Source organism: Nipponia nippon, unplaced genomic scaffold (assembly GCF_047370975.1).
Source record: "Nipponia nippon isolate SJK-2023a ecotype South Korea unplaced genomic scaffold, ASM4737097v1 scaffold_5, whole genome shotgun sequence".
Classification (NCBI taxonomy): Eukaryota; Metazoa; Chordata; class Aves; order Pelecaniformes; family Threskiornithidae; genus Nipponia; species Nipponia nippon.
In genome coordinates this window covers 10,290,650-10,307,347 of record NW_028262369.1, presented here as the reverse complement: position 1 = coordinate 10,307,347, position 16,698 = coordinate 10,290,650, and the positions used below count along the sequence as shown (strand labels likewise).

At 46.2% G+C, this 16,698-nt stretch overlaps 1 protein-coding gene across 3 annotated transcripts in view; it reads right to left on the bottom strand.

Annotated features, from left to right (window-relative positions):
- Positions 1-90: 90 nt before the first annotated feature.
- Positions 91-16,698, bottom strand: part of POLR3E (RNA polymerase III subunit E) — a 31,940-nt gene continuing 15,332 nt past the window's right edge. For 2 of the 3 annotated variants that reach the window (XM_087732155.1, XM_087732156.1), the window contains 8 exons: positions 16,397-16,478; positions 13,890-13,949; positions 12,723-12,880; positions 12,371-12,435; positions 10,324-10,820; positions 5,475-5,552; positions 4,440-4,565; positions 91-2,301 (listed from right to left, as the gene is read on the bottom strand). In XM_087732155.1, coding sequence (XP_087588281.1) covers positions 2,245-2,301; positions 4,440-4,565; positions 5,475-5,552; positions 10,324-10,820; positions 12,371-12,435; positions 12,723-12,880; positions 13,890-13,949; positions 16,397-16,478 — 1,123 coding nt within the window. In that variant the 3' untranslated portion in view covers positions 91-2,244. Of the gene's footprint in view, positions 2,302-4,439; positions 4,566-5,474; positions 5,567-10,323; positions 10,821-12,370; positions 12,436-12,722; positions 12,881-13,889; positions 13,950-16,396; positions 16,479-16,698 lie in introns of those variants that run through there. The other variant, XM_087732157.1, reaches the window with a different exon arrangement.

Below are 16,698 nucleotides of genomic sequence, written 5' to 3'. Positions count from 1 at the left end.
GGCGCACATGGCACCTGCGTTATCTCGTCTTGCCATCTTTCCTATGCAGCTCAGATGGAGTTCCCATTAAATTTGTATTTTAAAAAGGTTACACTATGTGGAAAAGGATAGGCCTGTCTGGGAAAGAAATCCAGAAGGAACTAAGTAGTTTCTCCTTATTGTTGTGGTTTTTGTCAGTGCTGTTCAAAAAGGGGGGGGGGGGGAAGGCAGAAAAGCTGCTGTTCTGCCATCAGGTTAACTGCATTGTCACTGCTTCCCTAACACTGGGGTCCTCGTCACCCGGAGGCCTGCCCCAATTCAGACACTGGAAAGCGGAAACCTTAAATGAGAAAGGCACGACACTGTTAGTCACAAATGATGTACTACTAATACTCCTCACCCCTTTAGGAGAAGGGGGATCCACGCCTGCTGGACCAGAAGACATGTAAAAGCCGTTCAGACTTTTTGGGTAAATAGGTGCTCTTCAGTGGTTTATTACTGTTGGCTAATTTAGAGCACTTTCATATGTACAATTTTTATGCTTTAAAAATATCAAAAATGTTCTCAGATTTCCACAGAAATACTTGATTCTTCTGTAACGTAACTTCCCCGGGGCTCCCTGTGCCATTGCCAGGCTCTGGCTGTGCCGCCCTTCAAGGCGTAACCCTGCATCCCGTGCAGTAAGCAGCTCCCAGGCTGGGCTCTCCTTTCCTGACTCCTCGCAGGCTGCGGCTTTCCCAGCGAGAAGCCTTACAGAAGCCACCGCAGGTAACGCTGCGGCAACAGGGCTGCCCTAGGGCAGTGTCAGCCGTGGGTGCGTGCAACAGACGAAGGCAAAGGCTCCAAAAGCTGCCTGAACGTGAACCACCCCCCAGTACGTTGATGTAGGTAATAAACTACACTGGGGTATTAATTAAGGTAGAGTTTTAGCAGTTCAGAAATAGATCTCTTCCACAGAAATGTGAAACGCTGTAAGTATGGTAACAATATTCTTAGCCAATCTTATCTGGATTAACTACCATAATCTGCTTATTTTAGTCAACAACTCAACTCGGCCTTTTCTGAGTGTAAGTAGATGAAATTAATAGAATCTCCTTGAGCTTCTCATGTGATGGAAGTTACAGCAAAGGACACGAACAGCAGAGTAACCACGGCCTGCAGTGCCTACAGTAGGATATTCCGTATCTTGCTGCAGTTCGGCTTCAGGGATAAACCTGTAACAAAAAGATCGGTTCGTGTGCCTTGTGCAGCAGGCCCTCAGCCTGGCAGCCACCTCTCTGCCCCCCACGGAACGTGATGCGAGCAGAATGACATAAGCAGTTTCAGAGGCAGTTTACTATCCGCCCCTAACCTCTGCGAAAACATGCCTGACCTTTCCTTCCTCCGTAAGCCTTCGGGCTATGAAAGGAGCGGGTGCAGCTTCCGTTTCTTCTTGGACAAATACAAGGCGGGGTAGAACTGACCTTCGAGATAAAATTTTATTTTAAAAAATTACACAAAATAGAGGTTTTTACATTGTTGCTGTGTGATAACTACAGCCGGATGCCTTCCGAAGGGTGCACTCGGTTACCTGCCTCGCTGTATTTGCATCCAGTAATGCAAAAAATCCCTCGAACAAAGCCCACACCAATAAAAGAAATCCAGTAGCTGTCCACATCTGTCTCAAACGTAGGTACTTTTCCAAATAACTCATTCGCAGACCACAGGTGAGAACAATTGCTATGTAGTACAGAGTTCAAAGACAGTGATTTTGTTCCCCCCTCCCTGGCCTGACGTTTCCATGAACATGACTATCTTCTCTTTATAAAAAGAGGGCTGCAAGGGCTATTACAGTGCTCAGACTGAAGTATGAGCATGTGGGTATTTAACAAAACCTGGGATGTTTGTAAACAAATTTAATTTATTGGCATTACTTACAAAATAAAGTATTAGACCATGATTTTCCATCATGTCTGTGTCAGTATACGGTTTTATTTTTTATAACGAAACAGAACGAGAATCGAAATACATCAGAAATCCCAGATTAATCAAGCTGCAGACAGGGTCCCACGTTGTCCTCCTAGTTGCTCTTGCGCCTAGGCGGCCATGCAAGCACACGTGGGAGCGCGTTGGGATGTCGGTGTCTGTCTGTCTGCAATGCCCACGTCCCCCGGGGTAGGTCAGGCCCTGCCCCACACTCCCGAGGCCACGGCATTGCGCTCTGTGCCGCCTGCTGCAGGTTTCCTCTTTTGTCCCGGAGATCACTTGAAACCGCTACCACCGCTGTCAAGACTGCACCGTCCCCTTAAGATACCACATCCCGCCGTAGCTCACGCAGCAGTCCTGGGGAGAAGGGGAAAGTCCGTAAGGTCTTGGGGACCATTGTCTGGCTTTGGGACAATCAATGGGATCGGTAACAGAAGTCTCTCCGGAGCAGAAGAGAGCAGGAATCCGGAGCAGCAGGCTATCCCCAGCCTGAAGACCATATAGCTTAAATGAAGATGACAAACGCAAGAAGGGGAAAGTCGAGAGGCCCCAGGGAGGATAAACAACGCGATGGCAGCAAGAAACCGGGCTTTTTGGGGGAGAGGACGGGGATCGTGCGGAAGCCAGCTTAGGGCAGGTTGCGGGGAGGGGCGAGGACAAGGGGAACCGAGGGATAAACACAGGCTGAAGCTCAGGTGGAGGCTGAAGGGAGCGGTGGGAGCGGGCTGGAGTGCGAAAGCCGTCACCGGGTCTGAAGCCTTTTCAGAAACAACCCTGTGCGATAATGACCTGTCAAACCTCAGAGCCGCGCTTTGCTATTCTGACCACACGGCCGCTGCGCTTGCAGCGGGCAAGCACCACAGCAAAGCCGTTCTTCTCGTGGCTCCCTTTCTTACTGCTATTAGATGAGCACCAAGTCTCTCGAGTTCTGAGCTAATGGCTTCTCTTTCTTTCGCTCCCACCCTCCCGCGTAGGTAATTCAAGACGGGCTTAAGTACTGCTACAGAACTGACGCCGTGGAGCTTCAAGGGAAAAAAGTACCTTTTTTTTCTGAAGTCTTGGGACTCGCACATTGCAAAAGCAAGTAAGAAATTAAGCGTGGAGGCTAGAAAAAGGGTTTGCAGACTTGATCTGCGGATGCAAAAATACAAACCCTGTCAGTCTGTTCCTCTGCGTATAGAAAAGGAGCACAGGCAGATGGGGAAATAGGAGTCAACAAATCCAATTTCATTCAAAGAGGAATCCAATCTCTTGTGGCTTAAAGAAGCCAGAGAATCTTCCTATTTCATTAAATCATACTTCCAAATGTTATTTCAGAAACAAAGATAATTCACGTACTTCTGTGACAAATGTATTCCAGGCCAGGAAGCTTGAGACAACACAAGGCTGGTCACGCGATGACTTAGTGACTTACATAAAACCAGTACCCAGTTTTTTAGGGGAAGGTATTTTTCCTAGAAATAGGTTATCTGTTAAACAGCAACAGCATCATGAAAAACTAATGCCAGTAGATTGTCTAGATGTTCCAGGAGAGCTGACGCTTGAGCTCACCCAGTCGCCTGACAGACCTCCCAGCACAGGCGAGCCACATGAAATACTGTCTAGCAGGCAGAAACGTCTGAGCTCATTTTAATGCTAAGACGACCGGGTTCTTTCAAGCAAGACCAGTTTGCTTATTATCACAGCAACAGATCTGTCATTTTTCAAAAACGCTATTATTCCGTTTGCAGATCGCAATGTAATAAAGTACTTAAGCGCTTGTCTTACTGAAGTGGGTGACAGTGAGCAAAGGCCCAGCACCAACGATTACAGTACTACATTAGCTGGCAACTTGCTACTTAGCCATCCTGCATCGCTTTTAAAGCCTGTCAATCACGGCCTGTGTGGTCCGTACTTTATACCTTAAACGTCTTTAGCGAGTAAATGGTGCACCTTCAAAGACAGAGATGAAAGGATTCAAATAAACATTCACAATGAAATGCGGTAACTCCTACTTTGCCTGCTTGTTTTGGCGAGGGTTTTGCTCCGTACGCTGTTGCACGTCCTGCTACGAACGAAACGCGTTTCCTTCTGAACATGTGGCACTTGTGCTCTTCAGCATGAACCGACGGCAGCCCGCTGGTGAACTCAGCACGCTGCAGAACCCTCCCACCTCCTTCGTGTTTAACTCCGCATTATTTAAAAATAACTCTGAAGTATCACATTTACTACACTCTATTCTCTGCTGCTCCAAGATGACAAATAAAGATTTGTTGCAATAATACAAAATAACTGAGAGTCAAAATCACTGCTCCTTGGAGGGAAAGAAGGTAGAATGAGACAAGCGGATTTTTACAAAAACAAGCTGAAAAACAGGCTTTGTCCACATGCCAACAACAATTGTTCTAGCATCCTTATCATTTGTCAATTCAAGGTAAAATATGTTCCTTTACTCAAACCAAGCATTAAAACTCATGTATTAATTGGACCAAACCCACAACAGAACAGAAACTTACCTTTAACACTCTATCCACCTCCTGCTTGTTTAGATCTTCTCCACATTCTTGACTCAACTGATTCTGGATGACATTCCTGCGCACTCGATAATTTTTCGAAAAGAGTTCAAGCAAAACTTGGCGATGCTTTAAAAGAAAATGTATCATCAATACAAAGAGAAGAACAACTATTCCTATCTTACTTTATATCAAAACTGCATGTGCCTTAGCCTGTGCAACACTGAACTTCACTAGAGGATTCTTGCTTCATAATCCTGAAACCAGCCCACAAACATCTCTCTAGCAGTGCCCCAGCCTCTGAGGGCCCTGCAGGGATCTCTCCACACCCCGTGGCTACACCCGCACCTCTCCTGCGACCTGGGGCACCTCCAAGGTACAAGCACATGCTGAAGATGGGGCTGCAACACATTCCTCTCAAGTGCTTCCACAGGAGTTCGTGTGGTCCACTCCAGCCAGGAGGCTGGATACTGCTTGGGTCTTTCCTATAAAAATTTATTTATATCATGGACACAGGAGTTACATTGTCCATCCACGTTTTGTTAGGCAACTTCCCTTTCACTTCATTTACTCTGGTAGCCATTAAAATTCAGGGGATGCTCACATATGCTGTAATCATTTCCTATTCTAAGTGTAAACAGATACATCAGGTAACAACATCAGTTCACCTCTGGTTAATGGTGCACTACCATCAAAAGAGAAAAAAAATTGGACTGGATCCTGGTCTGAGGCCTGCATTGGAGAACTCTTTCCCCTCACAGGTTCCAAATTATTTGTATTCCGCCGAGCTAGTTACTGACATGTATTACTGACATATTACGTTGTTTCTGTGCACACTGCCTTGTCTTGCCACAGCAATGACCACCCGGTGCGCTAAGAGCTTCCTCTCAGCTGGAAATAGGTTGGTATTGAAAACCGGACACTTCAACAGGGAAAGAGGAAAACTACCTGCTGTACCACTTCCATAAACACAAATTCAAACAATGCCAAATGCTCAATAAAAATATATTTGGGAATGTCACTTATTTTTATCTTTACCTGATCGTAAGTGTCACCAGCTTCCCAAAGTGCATAGACCTTTAGTTCATCTGGTGAAGCAGCAGTCTGTGGAGGAAACTGAGAACAAGAGGCTGTTAAAAATAGCCATCTATTTAATGAGTTCTGCTTAATGATTCTATGATCCAGTATCCCTGGACACCTATTACTGAATCAAAAACGCCGTTGCCATGTCATGAGAACTGCTGCAACAACACAAGCTCCTCTCCCACTCCGCACTGGAAGGGGTAACTTTGGTCTGGCAGCCCCGTGCCTGCTCAGGCCCGTGCTGTCCCGCAGCCACGGGGCAGGCACCTTCTCGCAGGCCCGATGACTTCAACAGAAACACGATCTGTATCAAACCCGTCCTGCTGGGTGATCCTGTGCACACCGACCTCGAATTAACGAGGGGCTAACTACGGCCTAGGGAACGTGACGAGCACCATGGCACCCCGATGTGTGCCTTGATAGGCCCAAGCTATGTTTGACTGATGCTTCTGGCCACGGTGGGGTAATCCACACCAGTACCACGGGCCCTGTCTGGCACACCACCAACCATTTCAGAGCTTTAAAAGGGAACTGCTGGGCATACTGGAATCCTGTGAATTTTGCATGGGGACAGTTTCCCACCGGTGGAGGGTCAACCGCCATGTACCAGAACAATCCCAGGGCTTGGACCTTAGCCGGTATTTCACGGCAAGATGTCTAGATCTTTCCTGTCAGCAGCGTTGGCTTCCAGACCATCCAAAGCAGTATTCAGCTGAGCACCAAGTGCACTGCAGGGTCTTTCTGAAGGTTTTTACATTTACAGTGGCAGGTTTTAGAGATTCAGACTCTATCCTGTGTTTATCTGCTTCACTAAGCCCAAGTCAGCGTTACTGACAAGCACTGTGCTTCTGCTGTATTTGTCATCTTTGTTTTGGGGCAGACTACAGGACTCCAGAAGACTGAACGCTGATGGACAGTGAACCAGACACTTGCTCATCTCAGGCTCCAAAAATGAAGTTGTTTTGGTTTGTGGTTTTTTTTCCCCCCCCCCATGTGCCAAGCTAGATAAATAAATTTGTTTTTTCTGAGGCAGAGGCCTCACACCCCTGCACACAGGAAAGAACACAACGGCCTCCCCTCCATGCCCCAAACTCCTAAAAAAGTAAAATACCATCCATTTGCCTGAACATCTCGCCTTGGAGCAGTGGCTAACGAGCAATGCTGGAATATGCCTTCGCTCCTGACATGTCTCTTTCTGTCTGTCACTAACAATTTATTCCGTGCTAACCACCCAGACGCCTAAATCGATCATCTATGAAAAGCTAACAAGCCAGCCCTGATTGTTCCAGTATCCCTCAATCCTGGCTGCTGGTACAAACCAAACCTTTCTTCCCAGCCTCCCCCACACCATGCCAAAAGACTTGTGCATCTCAGAGCGAAAGATCAGGCTTTCCTTTCATGCTTTGCCTCTGATCTTATTGCAAAGAGGAAGAGTTTTGTCCAGCAGGGGCTGCCTGGTGGGATTAGCAGCTTTGGCCCTCGCGTTGGTCCAAGTGGCTGGAATATAACAAGGTTTTACACTTGGTTTAGAGCCAGGATTCAGGTTTATTAGGCTCGCAACACCTGACATAGTTCTCTTCTTGTAAGGACACTTGCTTTTGAGGAATAATATCTCTTGTATGCTTTCAGCGCAGATAAAATCAAATACTTCAGCTTCCCTCCAGAAAAAAGGGAGCAGGAAAGGCAAAAGGCAGGGCACCGGGAACACCCAGCCACAAGCTCCCTTGCTCTGAGAACATCACTCAACACAGACCTGGAGTGCAAACTGCTCTCGCCTCAGCCACGGGTCTGAAATGCAGCTGTGTTCATCTGCCCATTCCATGAGGAAACGGCTTCCAAACCAACACAATACTTATTTGGGAGGAAAAACCCACGGAATCCCCTCTCTCATCCAGCCTTACTCTGCAAACTGTTGCAAAGACTGCTGCCAACAGCACCCCGTTCTTACAGCCTGTCCACAGGAGCGGGAAATGCCATCAGCGACTTCAGAGACACATGCTGCTCTGTCCAAACAGCTTTTCTGTCTTGCCATCCGCTGTCTCTTTGCCATTTTACGTTCGTTATCTTAATCTCTCCAGCCTCACCTTGAAACAGCTCTCCACTACCTTAAAATCCTTCTTTAAAATACTTGCCCTCTGCCCCTTCCTGCCCTAAGCCCCCAGAGCTAGTGCAGGGCTTGTAGGGCGAAGAACTGCTGCCGCGGGTCCCCAGGGCTGCCACGTTAAAACGGAAGCTCTCGGGGAGGAGCCCTTGGCTTTGGGACGTGTCTCACTCAAGCAGTGAGCACGCCCTGAAAATAGCCCCTGCCAGGCAGGCTGGCGTTATAGCTAAACCAGGCTGAAAGGGGCCGAGTCTGCCAGAAAAAACTGATCAGCTGGAATAATCCTAGAGGTAAACTGTTAAGCTTACCTCTCCAGGAGCCTGGCGTCGACACTAGCCCAAAAGGCCCACCGTGAGCACAGGGCTGCATTCCTCTCCTGTTACCCTAGCCAGGCAGGATGCCGGCAACGGTTACATCGTTTCCTGATGTCTCAAAAATATCCTCAAGATTTGGGCAGAACCTTGCCACTCCACGGACCATGGGAAGGGAGGCGGCAGGAGCCAGCCACCCCCATGCACCCCCACCAGTCTGCAGGGCATGGGTGCAGACACTGGGGAGCCAGATTCCTGCGCAAACCTTTCCCGCGGGGCTGGATGCAGGCTCAGCCTGCGCTAGCTCCGGACACGCGCACAGCCCCAGCGTCTGCCCAGGATGCCTCTACTCGCCCTCTCTCCGATGGCAGCAGCAGCCCGCTGCGCTTGGGTGCATTTGCCCAGGATTCGCTATTTCTGTGCGTGTGCTTTTTCCCTCCAGCTTGAGGATGCTACAAAGCACAGGCAAGCACAGAACCCTGCAGGCACCCCCACGACCTCATTTGCAGCTGCACTGGCATCTCTTCTGGCTCCCCACAAACACTATTTATCTCATACCCTGGGTGCAGTCGGTCAGCTTTATAATAAATTGTGCATTCCCCTGGTAAGGTTTCAATTACCATTTTCAGTAACATGTTGTCTATAATAGGGCAGCATGCAAGCCAAGAGTGTCTTCACCCGCCACAGAACATCATTTTAATTACTTCAGATCATTGATTTTTATCACCAAAGTACTTTCAATTACAGAAAACTAATGAGCAACTATGAAATCCCACGCTAAACAACCCTCCAGGCTTTCCCTAAGCTCAGGCGCCCTCGTCAGATTCTGACAAAATTGTCCAGGGGAACAATCAAGAAATACCAAAGTGTATGAGCCCATGCAAAGAGTAAAACCAGCCCCGGCACCTGTGCCATCTGCACAGAAAAACAGGGGGAGGCTTGAGGGTAACGATTTACATTGCTGATAACAGTACAGGCTTATACAGGCTCCTGTACAAGATCTCAAGTTTTGCAGTAAATTCTGGGTCAGCGGAACTAAAACTTACAGCAGACCTCCCACAAGAGACGTTCCAGTGACCACTTCTACACCTCTGCAGGTCTCCTGTGACAGGGTTTTCCAGACAGAAGGAAGTTCCCAACCATGTCTCTTCAGGAAGATTTTATTTTGGTTGTTTTTTGGAAAAAGAAACTATCCCACTTTCACTCCTCACAGCCTTTAAGCACAGAGTGGATGGAATCATTTCCAAAAGCCTCAAATTTCCAAAGCAAGTAAGTCCAGTCCCAAGTAACAGAGCAGCAATGACCTCAGCTATTCACTATCAGCATGGCAAATGCGTACATTACACCGTGTAGAAAGGAGAGCCTAGCCAGCACTAAGAGGCAGTTCCAGGCAAACATTACCCCAGGACTTGGAAGCTGTCAAGAGAAAGCAGAAAGTACCGAAATTGGTGGTCTCCCTGGTGGCATTTCAAGTCTGTTACTCAATTCCCAGGTGCAACAACATGTACTTTGCACATGGCTGAACATGTTATTTCTGCCCCCCCGTAGCAACGCTTATTCCTTAGCTGGGTTTCAGCTCCCATGCTCCAGGCTCGCTCTCGTCAGCCTGCCTGCTTCCTCCTCCTTCCGCCTTGCCTGCTCTTTCGAGCAGTTCACACGTCTCTTTTCCTCTCTCCCCAAAGGCAGCCGACTCCCAAGCTCTTTCTGGTTGCAACCCAATCAGCACTGCCAGATGTCTTGTAAAATTAATTTCCTTTTAGGCTCTTTCCCATGATGCCAAATTCCTTTTCCTTTCCTAAGCAACCTACTGTCACACAAACCTGGCTCTGTCTCACGCAATCACACATGTCATTTCCATAAAGACAAAGAAACAAAGACACCTCTGCAGAGCCTAGGAGGAAAAGGACTGACCAAAGAAACCTGCTGCAGATATGGTTTGTCGCTTCCCAGAGGGCTCTGCTGGGTGTGCCCTGCCGCTCCCAGGCAGTCAAAGCCACCTTTCCTCCCCCAACTCTGTCCCTGAGAGAAGGAACTTGTGCAACTCCAGGAGAGCTGATGGGAATCTGGGACTGCCTTAGATCACGTTACCAGGAGCAAGGTGGGACCGTGAGTCACTGCAGCCCAACAGCTTGGACGTGGAAACAGAGCTCCAAAGACAACTAAGCTACACAGCATACCACTGAGCAAAGAAAGCAGAGTGCAGGGCCTGCCAGAAACAGGACGGCAGACAGACCTCCAGCAGCTTCAACATAGCCAATATTGGACAGCTACTCAGAGCACATCTGTTCTTCCAGTCCACCAGCACAGGACACAAACATTTCACAGCTCAGACGTTTAACTGCCCCCTCCAATCCCTCCTCCCCTAAGTACACCAAGGGAAAAACATACTTACAGGCACCAAAATCTGTTTGCAGCCAGTGTCCAGCACCATGTCCTGTAACATTTTGTCCGAAATGCCACTGAACAACGTATGTCCTGGAGGCAGACTGGCTAAGTGAAGGTTAAATAACCGTTTAAGCTCACTCAGGGTGAGTACAAATTGTTTCTTAAATGTTGACGACACAAATGCCTTCAGTTCTTGGGCTACCCGGTCAATGCAGCCTCCAGGCAAGTGTCCGTTTAAAGAGTCCGTGGAGTCCTCCTCCGCGTGGAGGCCATTGACAATGCCGTTGTTCATGCCCTCATAAGCCGAGGTATCCATCGGCTCCTCGTCACTCACAGGCTCCTCTTTAATGCGGATATTGGAAACATCCATCTTGGCTGAGGTGTCACTTGATTTCATCTCTGCCTTTTGCTTCTGGAACTCCTTCTCCAGCTGCCCATAGTTCTGCTTGACTTTTGCTTTAGCCATGTTGACCCTTTGCTCCCCAGAAACCAGCAACGGATGAGCTAGCAAAAAACAAAAGATACTATAAATCTCACCATAACCAGGGCTCCAGTCTTGCAGAATGCTTCTTGAAGGGCTCATAGTGAAATAAATCCAGGAAACATCACCTGTTTGTGAAATCTAAGGCATAAACCCAGTTTATTGATTAGATTTTACTTTGGGGTTTTTTTTTTGTGGTTTTTGGGGAGCATGTTTTTTGTTTTCTTTCAAGATAAACATGTTGACAATTGTAAGCCAGATGCTTGGGAAAGGGTGTTCTAGGCAAGGAACCTGAAGCAAAGACAAAGTGCACTTGTTCAATCACTAGGGCCTTTTATGCAAATCAGGAAACCAGGATACAGACTGCTTACACATCTTTACTGGTGCCCCAAATGCTTTGCCCAACAACTTTTTTTTTTTTTTTTTTTTTTTTTAAGAGTATCTAGTGGCTGGTGGGGTCTGCTGCAGCAACTGCCAGAGCCAGCACAAGGATGTCCTATAGGTACAGCGAGGAGATTGAAGGGGTTAACAGTGAACCTGCACACCCTTTCAGCATGAGGTGCACAGTATGACAGCCTGAGACCCTCTTCTTAGCATTATTACCCAGTGATGGAGAGAAAGGGAGCCCTTTCCCATGCGATCCTGCACCTCTTCCCATGTCCTCTCCACACCCAGCTATCTGAAGGTGCAAGGAAGGGGCAGCAGAGGAATCCAGTTTCAATGCCAAAGGAAGGAGTGCTGTGTTTAAGGCAAAAGCATGCACAGCACACAGGCTGTTATCTTCTCTGCTGTTAGGCTCGCTAATCCTCTCCAAATAACCCAACACCTAATCCTTCCAAGCAGATCAGACACAGGGTACTGAAATGGATTCATATGCTCGTTTGTCAGTTCTGCTTATACTCTTCATTGGCTTCAGTGTCTGGCAATGAGCCAAATGCCTCATTAAAACTCACTGGAATCTCAAGTTTTCACAATCTTTTAGGATTATGGAGCAGCTACTTTAATATTCTCACTGGCATCCATGGCAGAGAAGGATGTCAAAAAGAGACAGCTTCACACCTCCTTACAGTCCCCCGCTAAACACATTCTTCATTAATTGCTCAGCCCTCAACCACACCACAGAGAGCCCAGTGCAAATCAGGGGAAATAAAAAAATCACCCCATGCACATTAGCTTGCAAACTGAGAGGTGAGAATTACTTGTGCCCTGGCCCTGTCCTCTCTTCAGAAGCTGCTTACACCCTTACACCGGACAAGCTGCCTTAAATGAAGAAGTGGATAACAGAACCAGCTGATTTTACACTATCAAATAGTGAGTCCCCAGTGCCAAGGAATCCTTCCTGTTCTGCTACAAGGATGCTAGAGTAAGCTTGTGTCACCCCAACATCAGTGATGTTAGTAAAGACCAAGATCTGTCTCAAATAACCCAGAGGAAACCGCGAGAAAGGAAAACTATCAAACAAAACAAGACCAGTCCCCACCACGTTCAAAACCAGAGAGGAACTCCAAAATATCGCCCAGGAATATGGAGGGATGCATGTGCTTCAAGATGATCCAAGCGCAATTCCATTTACCTGATTGTGCCTCTTGTTTCTTTGGTGTCAAGTGCTCCTTTAAGAGATTATAGACCTTTTCTAATCTGAAAGACAAAGATAAAATATACCAGGACAGTTTCAGTTGTTATGCCTGCATGCAGCCATGCCAGCTTTAGCCATTAGCTAGAACACTCAGTTTCTCCAGGGAGCCAAGCAGCAGGAATGACTTGAACGATGCAGTGACGGCTCCCACCACACCACTGCCTGGTGACTGTGAGGGGGAAACCTTCAAGGCAATACAGACCAAATTACCTATCAACGTCTACAGAAACTTTGAACTAGATAGTTCTCTTTTTTTAGCTTATTCCCCAAAATAAAACAAGTCATTTACTTGGCCTGAATGCCCATCCACAGCATATGTTGCCTCTGAACTATATCTGGATGCTTCTTAACAAAGTCTTCATCATAAGGGAGCATGAACTCCCAACCTTTGTTTATTCTTGCCACAGACATGTGCTCTAGGAAGTCTTTCACATCTTCTGGGCAAAGCTAAAAGAAAAAGAAAAAGCATAACTAATATGGAAGTCAATTTACATAGGACATATGCAGCCATGCAGCAATGGGCATCGTTCCATGAGACAGGAAGAGCTGGGCTGATTTGGTATATACGGAGCACCGCCAGGAATACACACCCAGCTAAGTCAGAGATACTCATCCTTCTCTGCAGCACCAACACTTTCACACGATCTTAAAAGCACAGGACTTCAGAGAACAGTGGTGATTAATCATCCGAGAGTCAAATAGCTCATGGCATGTTTTGTGAAGAAAAGGGAGTTTCCAAACTGAGATGAAAAGACTGTATTGTGAAGAGAAGCATACTCTACAATGTTAATCTTATTTTAGAGCTGCAGGTCAGACATGCTGCACCTACACATGCACAGCTTTTAAGCAGCACTGGATCTTACATTCAAAAAATAGAGGGTCTGTGCATGAATTGACTCGTGTTTTATCATTTTACTGTATTTTAAGGAAATTATTTTTTGTTCTCTTTACTTAATGTTTCTCATTCATTTGCCAGTTTTAACAGAATATTCAGGTGCCTAAGTTCTTTTAAAGCTTTTATTCAATATTGACAACTGGCAAATGCCAACAGAAGAGTTGCTCTTCTGTAACACACCCAAAGTAGAGTAGCTAGTGTGGGCTGCACAAGCACTCATCTGCTTTGGTGCACAATCAGTCAGCTTAATTCAAACTGTGTCTGGCTTTCCAGTGAAACAGATGAGAGGACAAGATGCATTCCAGTGGCTCAGGTACAAGGACAGTCATATCCTGTGGAGTCGTGGTAACTGTGGGAGCTGCTCAAAACATTTCTAAAAAGAGTATCTATCTATACCTGTTCCAAAGTGAAGGCCGGCCTGGTGAGCAACACTGCAAGCCAGCAGTAACACAGACACCATGAACCTGAGAAAAGGCTTGCAGCAGCACCCACTGCCAACCTATAGACGATGCCCAACAGGTATCACCAACTTCTGATTTAGGAAGAAAAAAAATCACTCACTTTTGTAACTGCTGCCACTTCCTTTCTCACAACCCAGCGGTCCTGCGTGAACTTCCACATCTACGAAGGGAACAAAGGAGAAAAACCTAGTAACTGAATTTAGCAGTTGCTTTACTGAAGTTCTAGTAATGACCCTGTTCAATGATGTTACCAGAGAAATGGAAACCCCATTCCTTTCAAGAATGTGGAAGTAGCTGATTCTCGGCCAGGTAGTGAGAAAACACCTTCTGGCCACTTCTGTCCTCAAATGGCCATGAACACAGTATCAAAAACTTCGAGAGTGCATGGTTTGCCTTGGTGAACCTGTGACTACAAAAGCTCTGAAGAATCTCTTGAACTCAAACTCCATTTAGCTTCCAAAAAAAAAAAAGATCTACTGCAGTGATGCTGGGACTCCAGAAGTCACACCTGAGGCTCAGCTTCTCATATCCCTAATCATCAACCTAAAGAAACTCTTCATCCACTTCTGTTAATGTAGGGGCCCGTAGAGGCTGACAACTGTTGCCCTTCTGCAGCACACAGCCTCCAAGAAAGTGCCTGTTCCCTTCTTCAGTGCACATCACAGTCACTTATAGTTATGATGAGGTGCCCTGTCACTCTCGTACTTGTGCCCAGTTAACGGAAAAGCTAGGTGCTGTGCAGAGCAGCTCCTAAGGTCCAACATCCTGAGAGGCAGCTGCTGAGAGTGGGCTAACAGGATACATGAGGACGTGGGCAGAACACTGTCTGAACATGACCTTTGATTTCTTCCTGCCTCCATTTAAGTAGACTACAACCTCTTTTACTCTGTGTGTATTAATAATGTTGTGAGGAATTCAAAATCTCATTACCGCCAATTTCTTACTGCCCTACGACATCATCTATGCATCCTTCTCTCTGATTCAGCTTCTCTGCCCATAAACACACAAAACCACCACGCTCACTTTAGGGCACAGGGCATTTCTGTTTTAAAGCACAAGAAGCTGCTGCCCAAAGGAAGCATCTATCAGCTCTACTTGCACACAACTCTGAGGCAGCCATTTCTCATTAGGCACTTTACCCTTGACTAGAGCCAATGGTACTCACGTCCTCTGAATTTATTATGTGAGAATCTGGGGAAGAAACAGAAGCTTTCAGAAAAGATACAAATTACTTTTCCTCCTCCCCGAAGTACAGCATGGAACAGGAGGACACTAAAAGTCACTATTTGCCATAAATATTTTTTAACCTTATTAATTACTTTACACAAATATACACAGGGAAATAAAATTAACTTTTTAAGCTAGAACACATTTTCTCCACAGATGCAATACAGCATTACATACTATTTCTGAGCCTTATGACCAGACATTTCACTTTGAAAGCCAGAAATATGGATGCTTTCTATTTGCTAACATTTTAACTTTTCCCCTGTTGTAGAGCTAATCAGCAAATTACTTGCCTTTAAGATCAACACAGATCCATTTCTCATGCAAGGTATATTTGGCATAATTCAAATTAAAATAACTTATCTTTACATCTTACGCACTAAAACACTACCGCTTACTTAACTGAGCATAATAATTTCTGGTCCCTAGAACTTTACGCATGACATGCCACCTAATCTGCTGTGTCCTAAAGACTTATGTCACTGGGTCACACCCGAATCCAGGTCTCCATATGGCAGTGTCATGGGCAGCCATCAAGACACAATAAAAAGTCCGTTTCAATCACCATCAGCTTTATCTTACACTAGTACTGTAAGATCCTTAAAGTCTCTTGCACAGCATGCTCCTATGCAGAGCTAAATCTCATAAACAAACTTTGCAAACATGGCGAACAGGCAGGTCTAACTGAAAAAAATGAGAGCAATGCACTCGTCAGCTTCTCTTTGATGGGGCGGAAGCCATAAACTGAATATGAACTTAGGAACCATTTAGGAACTTAATTCTTTCCATGGTTAGCGAAAATAAACACAATGCAGAGGTTGTTCCTTTTTGCTGTGGTTATGTGTGTGTTTACAAGACCTGTATTCATTTCAATTTCCATGTGCAGCTACTGCTCACAAAAGGTGCCTGGGAACAAAGTCCTTTCACTGATTAGCAGCTCTGGAGAATAAAGTCCTTTTCAAAGATCAACAGTGCATGCTCAGGGAGCACAAGGCTTACCCACACTGCCCTCCTGAGACCTCACGGTCCTGAGCCCACGAAAATGTATCTGGAGAAACAAGCACTTTATTATCCAGTCCTGGCTTTTCTGTAAGCCCCGCATTGTGGGGGCTATGTGATAATGGCTCTACAGCATGTATTAGAAAGTGACGAATACTGTTAATGACAGATGATCTGAACCTGCCAGCCAGGCACAACGTCAATCTGCACCAACGCTCCCATGACAGACTTGTAACAACACCTTCAGGATTAAAGTACAAATAATTTCCTTGGAGGAAACACCTTATTGCAGTAGAGCAGCAGAGTTTTGCAATGCCGTGACATCTCAGGCAAACTTCACCTGCGTTTTCCTTTAAAAACAACAAACACTTTTATACTTACAACAAAGTCTCTCCCTCTACAGAGCACTTCTGCAGGGACTCCACTATGTGGACTAGAAGTATCTTTTGGGTAGAGGACATCGCTGTTAATTAAAAAGGAAGATGGATTAGTTACTAGGTACTCCAGAAAAATGGCATTGGTGAAGATTAACAGAACAAACATGTCCTCCCTGTTCTGCAGTTAAATTATACCTTTATCCAAAGCATGGTTTTCATTAAAAGAATTAATATTGGTGTAATTACACCACTGCAATTACACTAGTGCAAAAAGGCTTACACCAGCAAAGCATAGCCTTGTGGCTA